General features: G+C 42.8%; 1 protein-coding gene and 1 long non-coding RNA gene across 10 annotated transcripts in view; one reads left to right on the top strand and one right to left on the bottom strand.

The window, feature by feature from the left end:
• Positions 1–7,969: 7,969 nt before the first annotated feature.
• LOC137771798 (uncharacterized) lies at positions 7,970–14,621 on the bottom strand. Of its 2 annotated transcripts, none has more exons than XR_011075412.1 (3): positions 14,481–14,621; positions 9,151–9,329; positions 7,970–8,268 (listed from the first exon to the last, which is right to left on the bottom strand). It is a non-coding gene; the product is annotated as an uncharacterized lncRNA (long non-coding RNA). The 2 variants fall into 2 exon arrangements; XR_011075411.1 differs by having other exon boundaries at positions 7,970–8,208.
• Positions 14,622–14,771: 150 nt separating this feature from the next.
• Positions 14,772–22,751, top strand: part of CCDC15 (coiled-coil domain containing 15) — a 52,287-nt gene continuing 44,307 nt past the window's right edge. For 7 of the 8 annotated variants that reach the window (XM_068556445.1, XM_068556446.1, XM_068556443.1 and 4 more), the window contains exons 1-4: positions 14,803–15,004; positions 15,364–15,552; positions 20,783–20,932; positions 21,475–21,666. In XM_068556445.1, the coding sequence (XP_068412546.1) occupies positions 15,373–15,552; positions 20,783–20,932; positions 21,475–21,666 (522 nt within the window). In that variant the 5' untranslated portion in view covers positions 14,803–15,004; positions 15,364–15,372. Of the gene's footprint in view, positions 15,005–15,363; positions 15,553–20,782; positions 20,933–21,474; positions 21,667–22,751 lie in introns of all 8 variants that reach the window. The other variant, XM_068556442.1, reaches the window with a different exon arrangement.

The following is a 22,751-nucleotide window of genomic DNA, read 5'->3' as shown; positions in this document are numbered from 1 at the left end:
CCTGACCCTTCATTACCACGTCCACACCCTCTCCTGAGGGGCGTCAGTGGAATGTATGCTTGCTAGCTGTGTGATCTGGGGATGGGTGTGCAACCTTGTTAATTCTCCAATTTAACATCTGTAAGGGGGGAAAACAGTAGCTTCCTTGTAGAAATTGTTGAGAGGATTGTTGAAGATTTAGTACGGTAGAGTGCCTAGAAAATTCTTTGTTGGAGAGGTAATATTTTAAACTTTAAGAAAAAACTGCCTCTTCTTCTTTTCCATTCCTTTAGGGATCTTTTATCTTGGTGAGACCAAAGTTTACAACTTCCCCTCTTGATTGTCTCTAACGCTGACCTTAGTTTTGTAAATGCAGTAGCTATCTCTCAAAGTATTCTTTTTACGTACTGGAGACAGCTTGTGTAAGCCAGGTTTCTAGAACTGAAGATTGAGTGCACGGTCCATCTGAGCCAAAGGATGGGGAGAAGAGGTGGGAAGCATTGCTTTTGAACTTCACAGAGGAACTCCAAAAAATATTCTGAAATACACAAGTCAGATTCTTTTTCCTTTTGCATCTTTATGGTTGTGACTTTTTCCTACACAGCTCAAGGCGCTTGTCTGCCTCTGGTAGAGTTAATGGTGTTTCAGCATGAATACTATGAAAAAGAGAAAGGCAATATTCACCTTCTGACATCGAAAATAGTATTTTAGAGTCAGTAGCAAGACGAAAAGTTTTGAAAGCCAGTATTTGTAAGGTACAGAAGGATATTTTAATTTCTTTTATCTGCTCCTTTGATGTATCACAGAGCAGGCTGTGGACCAGATCATAGCATTCTTCTGTAGTTGCAGACAAATGGCATCTTTTGCCTGTGTTGGTTAGGTCCAGAGGCTTATTGTCTGAGGTAAAAGGATATGATATTCAGGAAATAGAAAGCCTGAACTCTGCCTTTTTCATCCTGAAGGACTGTGGAAAGAGAACTGTGATAGAGGGAGACCTGGGCAGGATCTAAGTTCTCCACGTCCCCTCCAGGGATGAACCTGAGGCTCCTTACACCCACGCAGAATACTAAAGTGCCCCAAAGTGGCCACATGTTCCCTTGAGGGGACCCAGAGGTGCTGGAGGGTAAAGCACCAGTAGAGGGCAGAACAGGGAGCAAAGGGGCCGCACTGTGCAGGTGATAGCTGGGCCACCAACGGCCCTCAGACCAGGGAGCAACCTAGACTCATGCAGAGACCAGTGGGAGTCCTGAGAAGGCCACACAGGTCCCCGGACACCATCTCCCCCGTTGCCACAAGGACCCCTAAACCACACCACCTATGCTCACCCTAACCCTTCTCAGAGAAGAGCTGGGTTTGGGGAAGAAACTGGAAAGACTGATCCAAGCAGAGACTGAGCTACCTCAAGAGAACGTTCAGGTGGTTGGCTTAGACTGAGTTTACCAGGATGGACTGACTTTTGGTTTTCCTCTGCTGCCCTGGGGTGGGGGGGTGGGAGGCTCACATGGGAGACCCCAGCAGCTGCAAAGGCACAAAGGCACCACTGTGCCTTTGCACATCTGAGTGTATGAGGAGCAATTCTGAAATCCTGCTTCAGGTGTTTTAAGATGAGTAGCCCTACAGAAGCGTATATCATCTGCTTCTGTGCTTTTCTCATCTCAAGAACAGAGAGTTCTTTGATTGAAGGACTGTGCCTTATTGGCCTCTGTAGCCCTACTGTGTAACACAGGGCGGGGCACATAGTAGGTGCTCAGCAGACAGTTGCTGACTATTGAATGGGCCAGAACTTGTTGGGGGGTAAGGGGGCTTCTCTAGCAGCTGGTGGAGTGAAGGGCAACTGTGAGGGGGAGCTGGGCCAGAGGAATGACAGCGGGGAGGGCACCAAATAGCAACTGCAGATGACAGAGCGATGTGTGAGCACACATGAGGCAGCCCTTTGGGAATTCCCAGAAGTAACTGGGATTCACTTGAGGGGGGCCACTGATCCAATAGGCAACGGGTGACAGAAACATAAGGTAACGGTCCAGCCAACTTAGTCGCACACACAACACGTACCGGTGATCTCACCTGTCTAAGCTGACCTCGTTTTATCCTTCCATGAACTCCTTGGGTTTTTCCCTGTGGGTGTGTCTGTTCCAGCTAACTGTTGATGATTCAGACAGGGGTTTTTGTTTTTTTGTCTTTCGTTTTTTTCTTTTGGTACGGATATCCTGATTATAAATATTACTTTTCTTTAGCTTTGAAGAGGGTTGTCCCCCTTGGGATCAGAAAACATGGTTACTGTGGCCATCTCCTCATTAGCCTGGGAGACTCTCCAGGGCAGGGGCTGTAATTCTTCATTCTTATGGGTCTCCTCCCAGGGAGGAGCTCTGAGCTCTGCATAACATGGCTATTAAACAATGTGTAGACACACTGCTTGACTGACCGCCTCCAAGGCCCGTGCCCTTTCCTCCTCTGAGCACTTCAACAGATGCATTTCCGCGGGCATCGTCCTCTCCTGAGCAGCTCGGCCCGGTCCTCTTGGCCCTTCGGCTGCACACAGGTGCTTCAGGCCACTCTCGTCTGGCACCCGCTCTGGGGCTCTGGGATTCCGACCCTCCCCTCCCCCGCGCCCACGGCAGCCCTGGCCTGCTGTACTCAGGCCGCTATGCTGAGCACACAGACAGTGGCCCTGCAGCTCAGAACGGAAACCTCCCCCAACACACACACACACACACACACACACACACACACACACACACACATGCACACACACACACGAATGATGTATAGATAAATAGGTTTTAATAACCCTACCATTAGATTTAAATTTATTTATTTATTTATTTATGGCTGTGTTGGGTCTTTGTTTCTGTGCAAGGGCTTTCTCTAGTTGTGGCAAGCGGGGGCCACTCTTCATCGCGGTGCGCGGGCCTCTCACTGTCGCGGCCGCTCTTGTTGCGGAGCACAGGCTCCAGACGCGCAGGCTCAGTAGTTGTGGCTCACGTGGCATGTGGGATCTTCCCAGACCAGGGCTCGAACCCGTGTCCCCTGCATTAGCAGGCAGATTCTCAACCACTGCGCCACCAGGGAAGCCCTACCATTAGATTTAAGAATGTCACTGCCCACTTGGCCTCTTGTCTTGTCTCCAGGCTGCAGGAAGAATGCTCTGGCACCGATGCTACTGGAGAGGTTTGGCCCTTGCTAATATCATAACATCAGTGGTGATTTTTATATTTAGCACCCTCTCCCTCCTTCCCTTCATTCACTTCCTGTTATTAATTGAGTCAAATCTGTCTCCTCCACTAAACTGTAATTAATCTTTGGTAGCAGAATGAAAAATAATCTGACAAATGGCACCCAAATTCCTCTTAGAGTAAATTGTCTTTAGCAAGAAAAATATCTAGATATGCCACATGGAGTGGAAGGTAAGGCCTGAAGCAGAAGACACCAAGGCACAAAAAGATAAACCCCTGTGCAATAGAAATAAACAGGAATTGGGGATGGAGAAAGAGCAGAGAGGAGAGACGTGAGGGGTCGGGGTGAGGAAGCAACAAGGGGCAGGGAGCTGAAAACAATTGAAGAACAACTTGCATTGTTACACTATAAAACCCTTTCTCCTCTGTCTTCTTCAAAACTCTAAGAAAAGTTTACTGCACACAAATTGCAGTATGTGTGTGTGTGCTTCTAGCTGATAGAATATGGCAAAGGTGATAGGATAGCCACTCCCTTGGTTAGATTATGTTATGTAAGACTCAGACTTAGCAGACCAGAGAGAGAGAGATGGTCCTGCTGACTCTGAAGAAGTCAACTGCCCTGTTGTGAAACAGCCTCGTGGCAAGGAAATGCTGGTGGCTCTAGGAGCCGAGAGCTACCCTCAGCTAATAACTGGCAAGAAAATAGGAACCTCAGTACTACAGGCACAAGGAACTGAACTCTTCCAATGACTACATGAGCTTGGAAGAGGACCTTGAGCTTCAGAAAGGAATGCAAACCAGCTGACACCTTAACTGAAGTCCGATGAAACCTTGAGCAGAAAATCCAGCTAAGCTGTACCTGACCCACAGAAACTGTAAAAAAAATAAATGTATGTTGTTTTAAGCTGCTAAATTTGTGGCAATTAGTTATGCAGCATAGAAAACTAATACGGGTGTGTGTGTGTGTGTGTGTGTGTGTGTGTGTTTACACACTGAGACAAAGGACGGAGTTCCAGGTCTGGATCAACAAGGTGGTGCAGGAGGACAGCACATATAGAACAGTGAAATGATCTCTAAAGGGACTAATTCAGGTGAAGCAGGAGTTTGGAGTCAGAGATAGTGCTGAGAACTTAGGCCTTCAGAAATTTGGAGAAATATTGATATCTTAGTCCAGGTTCCCCCAGAGGCAGACTCCAAGACAAGAAGCTAAATAGTTTATTTGAAAGGTGACCCCAGCAAAACCAGGTAGGATATTGGGGGAATGAGACATGGAAGGGAAGGAAGCCAATGAAGGTTGCACATCAAGCAATTTACTACCGTGGACAGCTAGAGCTTAATCCTGTGGGAAATAATGAAGAATAAGCCTCAATTATCCCACCCAAGGGGCAAGGGAGCTGGGATATTTATCCACCAACTGCCATCAGATATGGGTTGAAGGCTGCTTCTCCCGGGTAATGAGAAGTTAATTCCCCAGATTTCTGGGTGACCTTGCAGGAACGTATCCCGTCCAAACCTTCTCCCCTTCTCTAACTGCTCTCAAAGCGTGTGTGTGTGTGTGTGTGTGTGTGTGTGTGTGTGTGTGTGTAAGCTACTCTTACTGTCAGGCACTTTGTATCTATTTGTTCATTTAATTCTCCCAGTACCTCCTTTTCAGTAGATATTATCACCTCATTTTACAAACAAGAGAGACTAAAACTTCAAGAAGTTAGCAATTTGTTGAGGTCATATAGTTACTAAGTGGCAGAACTTGGATTCGAAACCCAGGTTAGTCGCTCACAAAGCTGTGGCTCCCAACCACCTCTCTGGGTCATCAGTTGGAAGTCCAAATCCCGGTCTAACCCTTTACCCCCAGCACCCACACTCTGACTAAGCTTCAGGATGTAAGGTGGACCTCTCTGCCCACTCCTGGTGCCCTCTCTCGTTGCTGAAGTTATTTTCGATTCTTTGTTCCATAAACCTATATGTGAATGGTGCCAGAGCTGTCCCTACCATGAGTTCAATTTGCCAGAAAGGAGGGAGAGGGAGGACTCGAGAATTTGTGGAGCTGCAGCGCGTTGCCTGGGAACGAGGAATTTGTGTGAGGCTTTTGAGCTGAGAGAAGGCAGGGCCCTGCTGCTCCAGCAACCAGCGAACCAGAGACAGATTAGCCAGCTCTCTTTGGAACAAAACAAGCTTTCTGTGGGCCTGGAGAGTGAGGAATGGCCCTCCCCAAGGACATTTTTTCTTTCCTTTTTCTTTTTAAAGTTCCCCACCTCTGGCTCGCTTCTGAGAAACATCAAATACGAACAAAGATGGGGGTCAAAAGGCTCCCCGTGCCCTCCCCGGGGCCTTCATCCTGAACGTTGGTTTTGCTGCCTGTGAGTTCTGTGAATGTGAGGGGACGCCTGGAAGAAAAGCGTTCTACAGAGATAGGGTGTCTCAAAAAGGCGTGGGGTTTACTAGCAGAAACAATGTGATCCTGCAACGGCACGGGGTCCAGATTTCCATAAGCCAGGGAGGAGGTGCTCCCAGTTCCAAACTGGAAAACTTGAAAACATCAAAGTGTTTTATGCTGAGAGTCAATATTTGATTTCTGAATAGAATTCCCACCCCCTCAGAAACTGAGAGGAACTCAGGCTTGTGTCCACGGTCGATGAACGTGCCCTATTCAGCAACTCTCCAGAGGAACAAAGAGGAAACATGAATTGCTATTAAAGCGTGGAGAGATCCAGCTTTCGTTGACCTATTTGAGATGTGGCAAGGACATTCTAGAAAACATCTCTGGATTTCTGTTCATGTAAAGCTTCAGTGCTCAAAGAAAAACAGGTTGAAAAATCATGGGGAAGCCACAAATTACCCCCAACTCATGAATGGCTTCATTTTTTCTTTTCTCCTAGATCCTCAGATGGTGTCCTCCCACCAACCTTATCAGGAACGGGTTTGGTCCCATGTTCCCTCTCCTGCCCTCCTCCCAAAGACGGAGGCACAGAAATGGAAATGAGCTGGCCAGCATCTAATAACTGCCTACTGTGTGAAGAGCACTCCGTGTTCCAGACTTTAGTAAGAGGAGTGGGATGTGGGGAAGGGTGTCACATTCAAAAGTAACAGAAAACACAATCCTTGCCTAGGTGCTTTAGTTGGGAGAGCTGCGTCTATAATACTGTTGATAATATATTTGCATTGCCCCTTACAAATTGTCTTTTATTTATTTATATTTATTTATTTTAAATATTTTATTTATTTGGCTGTGCTGGGTCTTAGTTAGGCGCGCGGGATCTTCAGTTGCAGCACGCAGGATCTAGTTCCCTGACCAGGGATTGAAGCCAGGCGCCCTGCATTGGTAGCACGGAGTCTTAACCACTGGACCACCAGGGAAGTCCCCCAATAAAGGGATTTATTATCTTATATAACCAGAGTCCTAAATAAGGGCATGTCTGTAACTTGTAAAAGTAAGTGGCTCAGCAATGTTATCAAGGATCCAGGTCCTTTCTGTCTTGCTATCTACCAGTCCCAGCTTCTTTTTTCATCGTACTTATCACCATTTGAGACAATATGATGTAGGGGTTAACACAGACTCTGAAGCCAAACTCCCTGAATTTGAAACCTGGCTACCACGTTACTAGGTGTTGAGTTAAACTACTCAATCTCTCAGTTTCCGTATCTGTAAAATGGGGATGATTATTATAGTATTACCTACCTCAGAGGGTTGACTTGAGGATTGAACGAGTTGCTGTGAGGATTAAATATGTAAAATGCTTAAGCAACCTAAATGCCCATCGACAGACGAATGGATAATGAAGGTGTGGCACACACATACAATGGAACACCACTCAGCCACAAAAAGGAACAAAACTGGGCCACCTGTAGAGACCCGGATGGACCCAGAGACTGCCATAGAGTGAAGCAAGTCAGAAAGAGAAAAACAAACATTGTATGTCAATGCATATATGTGGAATCTAGAAAAATGGCACAGATGAAATAGAGGCTTGCAAGGCAGAAATAGAGACACAGATGCAAGGCTTGCAAGGCAGAAATAGAGACACAGATGTAGAGAACAAACGCATGGACACCAAGGGGGGAAAGTGGCGGGGGGGGGGTTGAATTGGGAGATTGGGACCAACACATACACACCAATATGCATAAAATAGACAAGTAACAAGGACCTGCTGTATAAAAAAACAAATAAAAAAAAAAAAAAAAAAAGAAACTATAGATTTAGCAGGGCCTTCTAAAAATAAATAAATATGTAAAATGTTTGAGACAGCTACCCTAGTACTAGTTCATTCCTCAGGCTCAGCTGTATCCTGGAGACATTCCTGTATCCTTTTAATAAATTCTCCTTTCTCATTTAAACCCTTCATTTCTGGGGTTCTCCACGAGGCTCCCTGCCATCAACAAATTGTCTTTCAGAATATGGTCTTATTTAACCTTCTAACAACTTTATGTGGTAAGAATTTTTTCCCAAGGAGGGACATGAAGCTCAGAGAGGTTAAGTAACCTGCTCAAAGTCACACAGTTTATAAGTCAGTATAGTGCAGATTCAGCTTGTGCTTCTTGGACTAGTGTTCACATACTACACTCCTGAAAGAGGCTGCCTTCACTCAGGCCCAGAAGTAAAAAGTGGGTAGAAAAAAGGAAGGCTCTGAGACAAGACATGAGACAAGGAAGGATAAAGGCGAGCAACAGGGACTTAAAAAAAAAAAACTTAGTCAGCAAGAGAATGATTGGGTCCCCAGTGGTGAGTCTGGGGACACTAAGAAGATGAATTTATGATACATGGGATGCAACATAGGGAGAGACAAGGTTTCTTTTTTTTTTTTTTTAATTTTATGTATTTTTTGGCTGCGTTGGGTCTTCGTTGCTGCGCTCGGGCTTTCTCTAGTTGCGGTGAGCAGGGGCTACTCTTCGTTTTGATGCGGGGACTTCTCATTGCAGTGGCTTCTCTTGCTGTGGAGCATGGGCTCTAGGTGCGTAGGCTTCAGTAGTTGTGGCACGTGGGCTCAGCAGTTTGGCGCATGGGTTTAGCTGCTCCCCAGCATGTGGGATCTTCCTGGACCAGGGATCGAACCCGTGTCCCCTGCATTGGCAGGCAGATTCTTAACCACTGCACCACCAGGCAAGTCCTGAGACAAGGTTTCTTAAAAGAAGGCCCCAACTAAGTTAGTAGGAAGGTGGCCTTGAAGACAGGCCAAAATGTTCACCCCTTGTTGTAGTACTTTTAGGGTCCAGCTCTGTCTCGTTTACAGATCCTTACCAGAGTTAGCCCTCCAGGATTCTGCATCTGGTTTGCTGCTCGTCAAGCTAAAGAATGTGATTCATCAAGATTTTTTGGTTGTAAGTGACAGAAGTTCAACTTGAACTGTTTGAAGCCCAAAAGGAGGAATTTCTTGCACCATGTAACAAAATTTTGGAGGGAACCAGAATAATTGGGAATGAGATACTTAAAAGCCATGGCAGTAATCTCTCATCTCTCTTGCTTATGTCTTGGTGTCAGCTTCATTCTCATAAACCTTCTTACGCTTTTTGAGGGGGGCCGTCATTGCCAGTCAGTCTAAGGTATCAGTGCTGCCCAGTATAACTTCTGTATCTCTGCTGGTAAGCACAGTAGCTGTTAGCCACATGTGGCTATTGAGAACTCCAAATGTGGCTAGTAGGACTGAGGAACTGAATTATAAATTTTATCTAATTTTAATTAATTTGAAATTAAATAGCCACATGTAGCTAGTGGTTAACACATTGGACTGTGCGGCTTGTTATCCAGGGAGGAGGAGAATTTTGATGAAGCTAGCTAAAAAAAACTTGGTGGAGGACTGTGGCTGGTGCGGAATAGGTCACAGACACAGCTCTGTATCAGTCACAATAGCCAGGAGGATAGAATGCTATCCCAGGCTGGGCCATGTGCAGACAAATCAGTCTGCTAGGGGCAGAAGAGATGAATTCTATGTTGCTTCCTAAAAAAAAAAATTTAGCAAGCATTTATTGAAAACCTATTATATATTACACATTTCACATATATTACCTTCATTTTCACAAAAAAGTCCTGAAAGGTCAATTGTTCCATCCATATTGTAGATGAAGAAACAAAGATGCAGATTATGTGACTTGACCATAAACAGTAAATTGCAGAGTCAGAATATAAATCCAGGTTTGTTTCCAAAGTCTCTGTTCTCTGCGCTATAATATGCTGTCTCTAGAGATCTGGGATATAGAAAACGAGACTATTAATAGTGGATAATTGTAACAATCATAGAAGAACACACAAAATGAATGACTTGGTTTTCTCCAAATAGTTATCTTGAGCGCCTGCTACTTATTCTATAAAACATCTTTGAAATTCCTCTTTTGAAATTGCTTTTAGATCCTGCAACATATTTTTTAAAGTATCTTTAATGATTGTAATTTTTATATTTTTGAAGTACATTTTCTAAAACAGTAAAAATATGGTGAATAATAGTGGTAACAATTTATTGATAGATAAAATCTTTTTGGTCCTAACTTGTGTTAAGGCAAAGTCTCTTATCTTCGTGAAGCTTCCTTGGCTTCAAAGAACAGATATCCCAGGGAAGGTACCATCAGAGGAGAGGCACATCACAAGGATCTCGAATTGGAGAGCTCAAACACTGAAGCAGCTCCTGGAACCAGTTTTTGTAGGTAGCTTGGAATCTTCTGCTTATCTGCTTCATCCTCCTACATTTACCAATTGCCTCCCTCTACTTTGCTCATCTCAGGGCTCTCTGTGTTACAAACAATATAAACCCTAATGCAAATTGGCATTCACGATAAACAACTTTCTTGGCTCACATATTTTGGAAGTCTAGAGGTGGGGTAACCTTGAGACTTAGCTTAATCCAGAGACTCAAAAGTGTCAACAGGGAATAGGAAGGACTTTAAACTGTGGTTTGATGGAAAAGAATAATGATAAGGATTGTCTATGTATTTTTACACTGGGAATTATGTGGCCTCAGAGCTGTTAGTGCCTTGGTCCCTGAGGCCTAACAACACTCAGAGGGGGTTGTAGGTGGGCTCTCCAGGAAGCAGCCTCTAAGACTCAAGTTCAGGATGTTTATCAGGGAGTGTGCTGGAGATTGGCACCTGTGGAAGGGAGGAGGAGGAAGCAGGAAGAGGCACAGGAAGAGGCTGAGCTGTGATGCAGGTTGGACAACCTCAGCCAAGCCCACGGGAGCTCTGAAGCTGAAATGATGGCTCACTGGCGTTGTTCCAAGTTAGGCAGAAACCGCCAGGCCTTTACATCCCCAGACCCACCGGTCTCAGGATGCGGCTCCTCCTCAGAGGGGGGTAAGGCTGCTCTCAGAAGCTGGGCCAACAAGTCCTTCCTTGAAGGGGGATCTGGGAAGCGCATCTCTGTGTCCATCCAAGATGAGTATTTGATAACGAGGAGGACAATGAAATTCTTGTGTTAATTTTTTTTTAATCACCGACAGAAAGTGGAAAGACTTCTGCATCTATGATAAAATTAGAGAATTTTTTGCAAAGATCAGTACAGCAGGTGCTATTGAGACAACCGGAACAATCTGCTGTCAGTGCCACATACAATGAAATGCTGCTGCAGAAACGTATTTTGCACAGGCAAGCAGAAGAACCCTCATCAATTATTCCAGTTAGAAGGGTTATTTTGTGAGGTGGGTAAGGAGGAGGAGGAACAAAGAGAACTTTCAGGAAATATCCCAGAACATTGGTTGTTAGCCCTGGGGAATCCTGCTTAAATTTGGGAAGGAGAGTGGAAGAGGGTACGACTCAGCTGCCTGAGGATCCCGATATCCAGATCCCACGGGAGTGGGAATAGGCAGCTTTCCCACTTCCAGAGAGGTTCGCCTTAGGATAGGCCCTTAGGACGAACGGGTGACCAAGTTTTCTAATTCGTTACAGGTGGGGGGTGTCAGTCGGCCACAAATAGGACAGTGACGACCAAGCAGCACATTTCTGAGTTCTGTGTGGGGTGGACCACTGCCAGGGACCCAGTGACTCAGGGCTTTGTGCAGAGATGGCCAGGGACCCCCCAGCCACACACATCAGAGACTATCCGGCCCGATGAGGAGTGCTCTGGAGTAGGGCCGCAAGACTGCTGCCAGCAATACCCATTCGAGTTTCTGAAGAAGAGAGACATTTCTAAGCAAACAGTTCCCTTGCTGAGAAACAAACTCTGGCCATACAGAAGATAAGCCTTGAGAAGACGTCAGAAAATGGGTGCAGGGCCCAAGATGTGATCTCTCTAGACATACGAGAGTATAGATTCATATGAAGCCACTGGCACAGCAGTTAGTGGGAGGCACAGACCTGAGGTAGAGGGTTAGAGACAGCAAGGAGCTACCTAGTAACACTTCTGAGTGTGTGTGTGTGTGTGTGTGTGTGTGTGTGTGTGTGTGTGTGTGTGTGTGTGTGTGTGTGTGTGTGTATGGAGGTATACAGATCAATCTCCCTCTGGCCCTCTCCAGTGGTATGTTCTTTTCCTCACCCTTCTGGGTGGATGTGGGATGGGTTTCCTTCTTGTTACTTGATTACTCAGGGCTATTTACAAACCATTTATTTTTTATTTTATTATTTATAAAAAGGGAGCTCCTTTTTTTCTCAGCTTCACCTCTTGCTTTGAATCTGATGTTAGACTATGTCACTCGCTACTTTCCAGGCTACACTCATCTACCAGCCTCCGGGTCTTTTCCTGAAATTCCTTGAAGATTGTTGCTCCTGGCTCTCGTCAACACTCTCTGGTCATGTATCTTGGTGATTTCAACAACCTCAGGAATAATCCATCCAGTGCTCTTGCCCTCATTTCTATGACCTCTTCTTCTCCAGTCATCTCGTTCTCCTACTCCCTCCCTTGGTCATACCATAAACTTTGACAGTACCAATATCTTCAGTTTCAAACATCCCACTCTTGGATCACCATCTCTTATTTTTTCAGTGCATTCCTTCTAGTATCCTACTCTAACAAACCTTAGATCCCCACTGGAGCCTACAATCTCTTGATCCTACAAACTTTACAAGGTCCCTTATCTACTTGTTATCCTTTCCCATATTACCTATCTTAAATTCCATGGTCAGTCATTTAATCACTCCCTTGCACTCAACTTTAACTCTCTTGCCCCTTTCTTGTTTGAGAGTAATAGTTTGGTAAAACCTCAACCCTGATTAAAAGTAAAATTTCTACCTATGGCTATGCCTGTAACCATGCAACTGAAGGAAAACACTCAACCATGCTGACTAGTCTCACTTTAAATTCATAATCATGAACCTCACATGGGTCCCTAAGGCTGTCTGGCAATTGCACATGTTTCTAGTTCATACTTCTACTCTTCTGGACAACTATTTTATACCTTCTTCAAACCTCCAACATCTCTTCCTCTATTTTATTAATTGATGAACTTGTTTTCTATTTGTATTAGTTATCTCTGTGTAACAGATTACCTCAGAATCTAGCATCTGAAAACAACAAATATTATCTCATACAGTTTCTGGCTGCGTCGTCTGTCTCTGGGTCTCTTATGAGATTGCAGTCAAGTTGTTGGCCAAGACTATAGTCTCTGAAGACCTGACTGGGGCTGGAGGATCCACTTCCAAGATCATTCACCTGGCTGTTAGCACGAGCCTTGAGTTCTTTGCCATGTGGGCTTTTTTATGTGACTTACCATGACATAAATGGCTCCCCCCCAGAGGAAGTGACCTGAGTGAGAGTGAGAATGAGAGTGAGAGCAAGAGTAAGAGATGGAAAGAATGAGAGTGCACGCTGGAGAGAGAGAGAGAGAAAGAGAAACAGAGAGAGGACACAGTATCTTTTATAACCTCATCTCTGAAGTGACATACCATCCCTTCTGCCATATTCGATCTGTCACACAGACCAACTCTGGTACGGTGTGAAAGGGGACTACACAGGGTGTGAATACCAGGAGGTGGGGATCATCAGAGGCCATCTTGTAGGCTGGCTACAATTCTGTTTTACAGAAAAAACAGAGGAATCAGAAAAGAACTTCCCACTGCCATATTACCCAATTACCAGTATATATTCTATTTTCACTGCTAATGTTATAATGAACTCTCTCTCTCCTGCTATCTAAGGCCAATCCTTCCAATTGTTCACTAGATCCTGTTCCCTCTTGCCCACTTAAGGACATAGATACAAAAATTCTCCTCTCTCCTGCATTGTCAGTTTTCTTTTGTTTACTGGATAATTCCCATCAACAAAACATATGTGCTGCGATATTAAAGAATCCTCCTATGATCCTATCTCTCCTTTCAGCTACGCATTTCTCTGTGTCCCTTTACAATAAAACTCATTGAAAGAGTTGTCTAAAATGACTGTCTCCAATTCTTCCTCCCTCTCTCTTTTAAGTCTACCCCATCAGGCTTTTGCTCTCAAACTACTCTAAAAATACTGCTCTATAAAAGTCGTCTATGACCTCCATATTGTTAAATCCAATGGTAAATTCTCAGTCCTCATCCTATTTGACCTAACAGCAGAGTTTTTAACATAGGTGGTTGGTTCTCTTAAACAAAACACTTTCTTCACTTGGCTTTCAAGGTATCACACCCTCCTGGTTTTCTTCCTTAGCTTACTGCCTGATCCTTCCCAATCTCTTTGCATTTCCCTCTTCTTTCCAGCCTCTTTAATGTTGGAAAACCCCAGGGTCAGTTTCTCAGCCAGGCAGGCACCCACCTTGGAGTGATTGTACTTGCTGTTCCTTTTGCCTGGAACACTCTTTTGGAACACTCTCTGGTGAAAATTAAAGTAGCTTGTTCCATTACCTCATGGAATTTTGCATTGGAGTCTTTGCTCAAAAGTACCTCAGTGAAGTGTTCTCTGGTCATCCTATCTAAAATTGTATCTCCCCTACCCCCCAACACACTTTTAATCCTCTTCCTCAGCTTTTACTCTACAATGCTCATCAGCACCAGACACATTTGTTTACTTATTCATTAGTCTATTTGGTTACTTCTCATTGTCAATTCCATGAACAAGGGATATATGCCTGTTTTGTTCACTGCTATATATTTCCAGTGCCTAGAACAGTGGTGGTATATAAAAATCTCTCAATTATATATTACACGAACGAACGAATGGGTATTCCACATGGATAATAGCGAAGTGTCCCAGGATTATAGCAAAGCTTGGAGCAGACAGGGAGACCACTCATGAGGCTGCGATGTTTATATATAAGAACAAGTATGAAAGAGCTCCGTTAACGTAGCGAGGTGTACAAAAGATCAGTATGATTTACTGTTGGCTTAGTTCGTTCCTCAAGAAAGCCCTGCCAGGCCCGCCTTCTCCCATCCTTTTCCCGTGCTTCCCTCAATTGGTCCCCTGCCCTGCCCAATCAGCTCTTCAGCCCAACATACTTCTTTTCCTGAAGGACGTGGGATGGTCCCAGCGCCGGGACACTCGGGTCACGGCCAGTGGGGCGACACTTCCGCCCGCCTGTTACCCAGCGGCCACGCGAACTCACCCGTGCCCCACCAGTTCCACGCGCGTTTATAAGTCCCGCCCACACAGCGAGACAAAGCGGAAGTGACGAACCTCTGGAGTGCGAAACCCCGCCCCTCACGCCTTTCCAGTCTCCGGTAGGTGACACAAGCCCGGAAGAGGCAGATACAAGGCCGCCGAGGGCCGGGGCGGGGCGGGGCGGGGCGGGGTGGGGCAGCCATCTCCAAGGCGGCGGTTTACCGGAGGCGGTTCCCTTAGTGTCAGTGGTAGCTTGAATCCGTGGCGAACCGCTATCGATACTAGGCCGGTGCAGTCTCAGCAGGAGTGGGACCCTGAGGCTTGAGAAACAGGCTTTTCTTTGGTCCGGGACTCCCCGGCGTCCAGCGCTTCCCCCCCATAACCGGACACCAATTATTCGGACTCTTTGCCTCAGACCCAGGTTCCCACCCCGCACCCTCCCAGCCCCCTTGCCCTCCGGCTGCTACGCACTTTCCTCCCTTTCCTGCATCGCTTTGCCGCCACTGGCACAAACTTCGTTCTCTCATTCAGATTCTTGTTTCTCCCCCTTCTCGTCCCTGTTCCTTTCCGAGGGTGATCTTTAAACATTTCCTTCCTTTGTTTCTTCCCCCTTCTCTTCCCTTTTTTCCCTTTTCCTTCCTTCTTCTCCAGTATCCTTGTCAGGCTACTGCCTCCTCCAAGGCTTCTCGCCTTTTCAGGAGCCTGTGGCATACGTGTTAGGGGGTTGAGCTTTTAAGGCGGTCGTTTGAAGATTTTAAGCTTTTCCTCTCTCCTAACCAGGAATCGTAGATGCCAGGAAGTATGGCCCCCCTCAAGAAGCCTCGAAATACCACAGAGTTGCCCCTGGCTTTAAACCCCCTGAAGAGCAAGGACGTGTTGGCAGTGCTGGCTGAGAGGAACCAGGCTATAGTACCCGTTGGGGCATGGGTGGAGCCTGCCCCGCCGGATAGTTCAGCGGTCCCGGCATCTGTGAGTGTCAGTTTGATGCAAGTATGGTGGGGTTCTTCCTCCATCTTTCTTTTTATTAGCCTTCTCAAATCCCTGGTGCTCAGATAAGATGAGCAGTCTGGGGTTACCGTTTCTATTCTGTCATAAATAGATATGTTCTTGCCTTAGGATTATAGAACAAATATGTATCTGCCGAAACTTGCTGCAGCTTTAGTCGGCATAATCAAATATTTGTTACCTATATATATTTCAGTTTGTTTTGCAAACCCTTGATTGCTTTCTATGCACAAGACATAGGCACTGTCTTTCAGACACTCTACAATGTAGTAGGGATGACGACCACAGTTAATGTAACATTGATTGCTTAAAGTTTATGGTAAGTTTTGTAATGGAGATTCAGTAAGGTTCAGATGTAGTGGGAGAATAAAGGAGAAAGAGATTAATTCTGATTGGGATTCCGAGAAAGTTTAACTGTAAATTCCATGAGGACAGGGATCTTTATGTTTTGTTCATTCCTGTACTGGCATATGGCAAGTCTTCAGGATATAGTTGTTGAATGAGTGAATGAGGTAATATAGTTTGTGTTAGTCCTTAAAGAATGGAAGTGCTGTGAGTACAGATGAAAGGGAAGAGCATTTCAGATGAAGGGAAACTTTTGCAAATTCACATGTGTGCCTGTCAGACAACTCTCTTACGTAGCTATTAACACAGGAGGACAATTTTGTAAGATTTTTTTTTTTCCTTTTTGGTAAGAAGATTTTTGATTGTCTTTTGCCAAACTGTGCTCCTTAGCTATTTGTTCATATATTATTGTGGTTCATTTATTATTATAAATACCACATTATATTTATAGTAAGTTGTTTACATATCTCCTTTTCCTGATGGAGCATGTAGATATTTATGGAATGCACAAGATGTGTGAAGATCTTCACAATGTATAGACAAGGTGCTGAACATGAGTTGAAAAGTATGAGGTAGGTTCTCTTAGTGGTCCTTCATATCAGAGAAGAAATGAGACATGTTTCAAGTAAATGTTAAATAGCAGTGCAATGGCATGTATGCATTCATTTTATTTATGTCTGTAAGGATGTATATACATATGCATTCATTTATTACTATGCTATTTCCAGAAAGGATTTTGAGTCTGAGTAGTATATGATAAAGTGCTAAGACTATAGCACTTAACGAAGAAAGATATGGTTTTGAATTGATGTGACCCAAGAAAGTTTAATGAAGAATTTCGTTAATCAAAAAGAAAGAGGATGATTCTCCAATTAAGAAGAATGGAGAGAGTAGGAAGTAAGCAAGGTATATTTAGGATTTAAGGGTAGGTTAGATTGATTGCAGTGGAAGGCCTAGTAGGGGCATGGTGGTTGATAGGATTGTGGAAAATAGGAGTGGTAGGGAACCACAGGAAATTTTGGAGAAGGGATTGACTTCATTCATTGTTTAATGTTTACAGATTAATTTCATGATCAAATAGTGTTTTGATTAGATTAATTGCTTTAACATTTTTTTTAAAGTTCTATTTTTTATAACTATTTATTTATTTTATTTATTATTTTTGGCTGCGTTGGGTCTTCATTGCTGCGTGCGGCTTTCTCTAGTTGCGGCGAGCAGGCTTCTCATTGCGGTGGCTTTTCTTGTTGTGGAGCACGGGCTCTACGCACACGAGCTTCAGTAGTTGTGGCACGCGGGCTCAGTAGTTTTGGCTTGCGGGCTCTAGAGTGCAGGCTCAGTAGTTGTAGCGCACGGGCTTAGTTGCCCCGTGGCATGTGGGATCTTCCCCGACCAGGGCTCGAACCCGTGTCCCCTGCATTTGCAGGCGGGTTCTTAAGCACTGAGCAACCAAGGAAGTCCTGCTTTAACATTTTTAAAGGTGAAGGAGCGATTGGCTCCTGAGGGACCAATTAGGATGTAATGGTAACAATTTAAGCATGAAGTATAGCACCAGGATTTTAGTGGTAAGTAATGTAGAGGGAAAGCCTTGAAAAGGGGATTGAAATGGAAATGAAAAGGGATAAATGTACGAAACATCCCAGAAGAATCAGTAAGATTTGGTACAAAGTTATTTTGGTATTTAAATTATTGACACCTGTTTTTAATTGCCCAAATTATGATATCTTTATAATATCAATAGCATAAAAATGTCTAAAAACGACCAAGATTTTCTGTGTTAAAAAGAATCATCACATGTTCCCACATATCAACTCAAAATATTAAAGTCTTGGAGCATGTGTAAACATGTCTCCTTTCCCTCATTTAAAAAATTCTGATCATTACCAGTCAAAGGCAATTTGATCAAGCATCTAATAGAACTCTTTATCACTTTAGCATATACAGCCTGGGGAATTCACTCTTATTAACAGACGTAGGTCTTGTCAACTTAGAACTTCTAAAGCTTGGTTACCCGAAGATCGTGTCTATGCTAAAGGGAAATGCCTAATCATTTTTGTCCTTAAGTTTCAAGGAGCCATCAGAATTCCTAAAAACGCCATAGTTTGAGACTGCCCCTTAATTAAATTATCATCCAAGGATACTGCTTTCCTATCAGCATATATAGCTATTGCATTGTTTTATAATTTATCTGATTATCTACTGTTGTGTAAGAAACCACTCTAAACCACTTTAAAGGCATAAAGCAAACAATATTGTGCATCAGGAATTTGAGCAGGGCACAGAGGGGATGGCTTGTCTGCTCCACAGTGTCTGAGCCCTCAGTTGGGGTGACTCCAATAGCTGATGATGTCTGGAACAACTTGACTGGATTCTGGCTGGTGGCTGGATTTCTTGGTTCTTCTTTATCTGGCGTCTGCTGGGCTGTAATGTCCTACATGGCTTTCTTACTCGTATATCTGGCACTTGGGCTAGGATGACTAGAATGGCTGAGGGCTGGCTGGACATCTTCCTCTTTCCACGTGGTCTCTCTGCTTGGCTAGTATGGGCTTCCCTAGGTGGAGGTTGCTTTATGACCTTGCCTGGGAAGTCATGGAGCCAACACTTGTGCCTCAGTCTATTGAGTATACAGTCAGACTACATTCAGTATGGGAGATGACTACACAAGAGCATATATACTGGGAGGCTTGATTCATTGGGGGCAGAAGGGGAGATCATCTTTGGAGACTAAGGACTATGAAATCTAACTATTAGTTCCACCATATATAAATTATCCGAATGTATTCTTTGATTGTCCTGAGAAACACTTCATTCTGTATTGCCCCCTTGGATAGTCTATAGGGTGCAAAAAGGCTATGAAGAATTGGTTGTACAATTGAAACAGTATGGTTGTCCCTCAGTATCTGGAGGGGATTGGTTCCAGGACCCCCCTCTTCCCCCACCTCCCCCACCTGCAGATACCAAAATTCACAGATGCTCAAGCAGTTGTATAAAATAGCATAGAATTTGCATATAACCTGTGTACATCTCCTATATATTTAAAATCACCTCTAGATTACTTATAATACCTAATACAATGTATATGCTATGTAAATAGTTACCTGTGCTTGGCATATTTAAGTTTTGCTTTTTTGGAACTTTCTTTAAAATTTTCTTTTCATCCATGGTTGGTTGAATCTGAGGATGAGGAACCTGTGGATACAGAGGGCCGACTATTTATTTTTGTTTAACCCAGTATTTCTCAAGTTTATATGATTCTGGGAACCTCTTAACATCCCATGGAACAAGTGTTTTCAGGTTCTGGTTGTCTTACACAATAGTGTTGATAAGAAAAATATGTTTTTAAAATATGTTTCTATGGTACAATCTTATCTTTTGGTTTATGCTTGAGATCCACAATTTGGAACCAGTCATACACTTCAATAAGACGTTTGATAATCCCAAGGTGCGAGTAAAAGAGGGCAGACAGAGACAATGGGAATAAAAGAAAGGCAGAATGGCTTAAATTTGTCTGGGTCTTGACTTAACCTGAGTCACTTGTTCAGGCTTTACTACATATATATCTACTTTGGAATTATTTTACTTAATTATTCATTGATATCTGTCTTGTACATTCTACTCCTATGGTACATACTCTTGTAGAATAGTTTATGGGATACATTTCTTGGAAATTTTAATTTTAATTGGAACTTAAATTCATTTGATTTGGAGAATTTAATGACTCTCTGTGAAATAATTTGGGGCACCCCTCAGAATTAGAATTTGGAATCACTGCATTAGAAGAAGGGATAGATAGGAGGTATGATGATTTTATTTAATATGAAGATTCCTTATGGAAGAGAGACATAGTCAAGAGAAAAGCAGTACAGTATAGGGCATAAGTGTTGGAGTCAGAGAAACTTCTAGCTCTGCTGCTTGCCAGCTATAGGATCTTGGGCTACTACTAAAGATTAATCCTTCTGAGCCCCATTTCCTCATTTTTAACATAAGAGTTAAGAATACCTAGTATTGGAGGTAGTTTTGAGGATTCATTGATACAAGGTAGTTAAAGTGTTTATCTCATAATAGATCTTTAATAATGGTAACTGCTGTTATTATAATGACTTTGTTATTCAAAGCACTTGGAGGAGGCGAACAATGATCAAGGACTCAAATGTGATAAAATGTTCCAGATTGTTTAGAATGTTTTGGAATTAAGCATTATATAAATATTGAGTACCTTTGTATTCAAGGCTCTGTGTTGTATACCATAGGGGAAACAAAGGAGAATTAAATACATTTCCTGCCCTCAAAGAATTCATAATCTAATGGGGGAGTTAAGAAGTATTGTACTCAATGTTAATAAGAGTGAGAGGTACTAGATGGGTATTGGATGGTCTTGACTGAGTAGGCCTTTTCTAGATAGAGGTGACAAGAAGGGCATGCTAGGTTAAAAATGAAGCCTAATTCTCATTTTATAATAGGACATAGTGGGTGAGTGGTGAGCAATCGGGTGTATCTGGACTATTTTACTCATTTTAGAAAATGTAACATAATATAGGTTTGAATTGGTTCATTAAGAATTAATGAAGATACTTTTAGTTCTCAGTACAATGAAAAATTAAGATTTGATTTGAGTGCTCACAGATTCCAATTTTTGGTTTGTGATTTGGTTTAAGTTCTTGGTACTCACTAGCTACGTCTAGATTATCAGCTCTGAACTCCTGTGATTTCTTTACTGTATGGGGAATTTTGGGTTGTAGAACCGAATTATTTTTTCAGGGCTGTATTCTGACTGCTTTGTGTTTATAACAGAGTCCTAATGGGCAAAACGAATGGGACATGTAAGTTTATTTTCTATTTTTCATCTTTAAAGACTTCAGCATATTTGATTGAAGAAGAGCTAAAGGAACAGCTAAGAAAGAAACAAGAAGCTCTGAAGCGTTTTCAGAGACAAGTCAAACGCCGAGTAAATCAGCAAATTAGGCTGAGAAAAAAGCAGCAACTTCAGAGGTCTTATGAAGCCGTAAGTTCAAAAGTGAGCCTGAGTAAAGATTGAATGGGAAGTGTGTTTGTTAAGAGAAATGCTATTAGGCAATGACAGAATCACTTTCTTTTGATTCCAGGCTTCGCATAATCTGATTTACTAGTGAGGGCAGTGGATTGTATATAGAGAAACTGTTGTTTCTGTTTCCTGTGTTGTTCTGACTCCCTCTTTTGCTTTCGCCAAATAGTTATAAACAATGTCAGAGTTTGGGGTTGGGGTTTGAATTCTGGCTTTGCTGCCTACTAGCTTTGTGACCTTGGGCTAATTACTTAAATTCTCTCGACTATAGTTTCTTTATGTGTGAAATGGGGATATGATACTTGTTTCCCAGTGTTGTTTTGAGAATTAGATAATGTAAAATATTAGCACATAGTAGGCGCCTGGTAAATGTTAGTTTTTTTGCCAGCTAAAGTCTTCCCCTCCTTCCCCCCCAACCCCAGTTTTAAAGCTTTTGGGCTGCTGGTAGACATTATTTGATTGCACTGGACTGGGGGAAGCTCACTTTTTCTTCCTTTGTGTAGGCAGAAAAAGAAGGCTCTATAGCCATGCACTCTTCCGATCCAGCATACTTAACTCTTAAAAGAACGAGTGTTTTTCCAAACCATTTGAATGCTGCTATTGGAAGTGCTAGGTTACCTCCTTCCCAGAAGCTTGAGGATGGAATAGAAGATAGAGAGAATCAGAATGAACTATTCCAACAACAAGCCCAGGCTGTAAGTACATATTCATTTTATTTTATGTCTCTGGGTTTTTTTTAGGCTATGATGTAGAGATTAGGAGGTGTCACATTCAACTTCGCTTTTTATCACCTCCTCTTTTTATTTACCTTTGTAAAGTGGGGAATAGTGGGATGATGTTTATTTTTATATATATTTTAAATTTATATTTATTGGTCAGACACTTAAGAATCATCTAAGGAAAGGTGCCAAAGTGTTAGAGTTCAAAACTTATTAGAAAGAGCTTTAGGTCAAAGAATGTAGATTTTTCGGTTATACTGAAATTGTGTTATGGGTAAGTTACTCTCAGTTTGTGGCATATGGACAAAAGATTATTTTTGTTTCTTTTTTCTGTCCCTCAATCTGATTATCACAATAAATTGATCTATAAGTCAAGTAATAATATAGTAAACTCTAAATTAACATATTCAGAATTTTTTAATGTAACTTTTTAGTGACTCACTTTATATAACGAATATTTAAAAATTAACCACCATGAGTAGATTCATCCACTCAAATCACTTGATGCCATCTAATCAGTACCCCCCTCCACCCTGCATAATGTACCCAGGCTTTTGTCTGGTTGATCATGTTCTTCAACTCTTCTGTGGGAATAATCCTTCATCTTATCATTCTAAAATGTAATCCTAGGGTTAGTGAGAGGAGAACAAAAATGTGGAAAATTATGATTATGTGAAAAGAAAAGTTGTGTGATTGCTGACATACTTCGTCATAAGTATGAAGCAAATCTGATTATGCTGTTAGTATAAATAGGGAAAACTTTATAAGCACGTGTTATGTTGAAATACTTATTAAAAAGATTTTTCTCTCTGCCCAAACTATGACTTTTTCTTGTCATTATTTGGTTTGTAGTGATCATTTTTGTAACCATTTGTGTTTTTAAGATTATGAACAGTTTACTGAGCAAATATTTATTGAGCCAGGCACTGCAGAAATTGCAAAGGATAGAACATTGACTGAGACAGAATAACAGTCCTTGCTTGCATGCTACTGGTAGCTATAAATTCCATTGTAGTGAGGATTTTACTTCATCTGTTTGATACATGAATAGGACACATCAG

Source organism: Eschrichtius robustus, chromosome 11 (genome assembly GCF_028021215.1).
Source record: "Eschrichtius robustus isolate mEscRob2 chromosome 11, mEscRob2.pri, whole genome shotgun sequence".
In the NCBI taxonomy this organism is placed as follows: domain Eukaryota; kingdom Metazoa; phylum Chordata; class Mammalia; order Artiodactyla; family Eschrichtiidae; genus Eschrichtius; species Eschrichtius robustus.
Note: the sequence above shows the minus strand (reverse complement) of the source record. Positions and strands in the feature narration are given on the sequence as shown.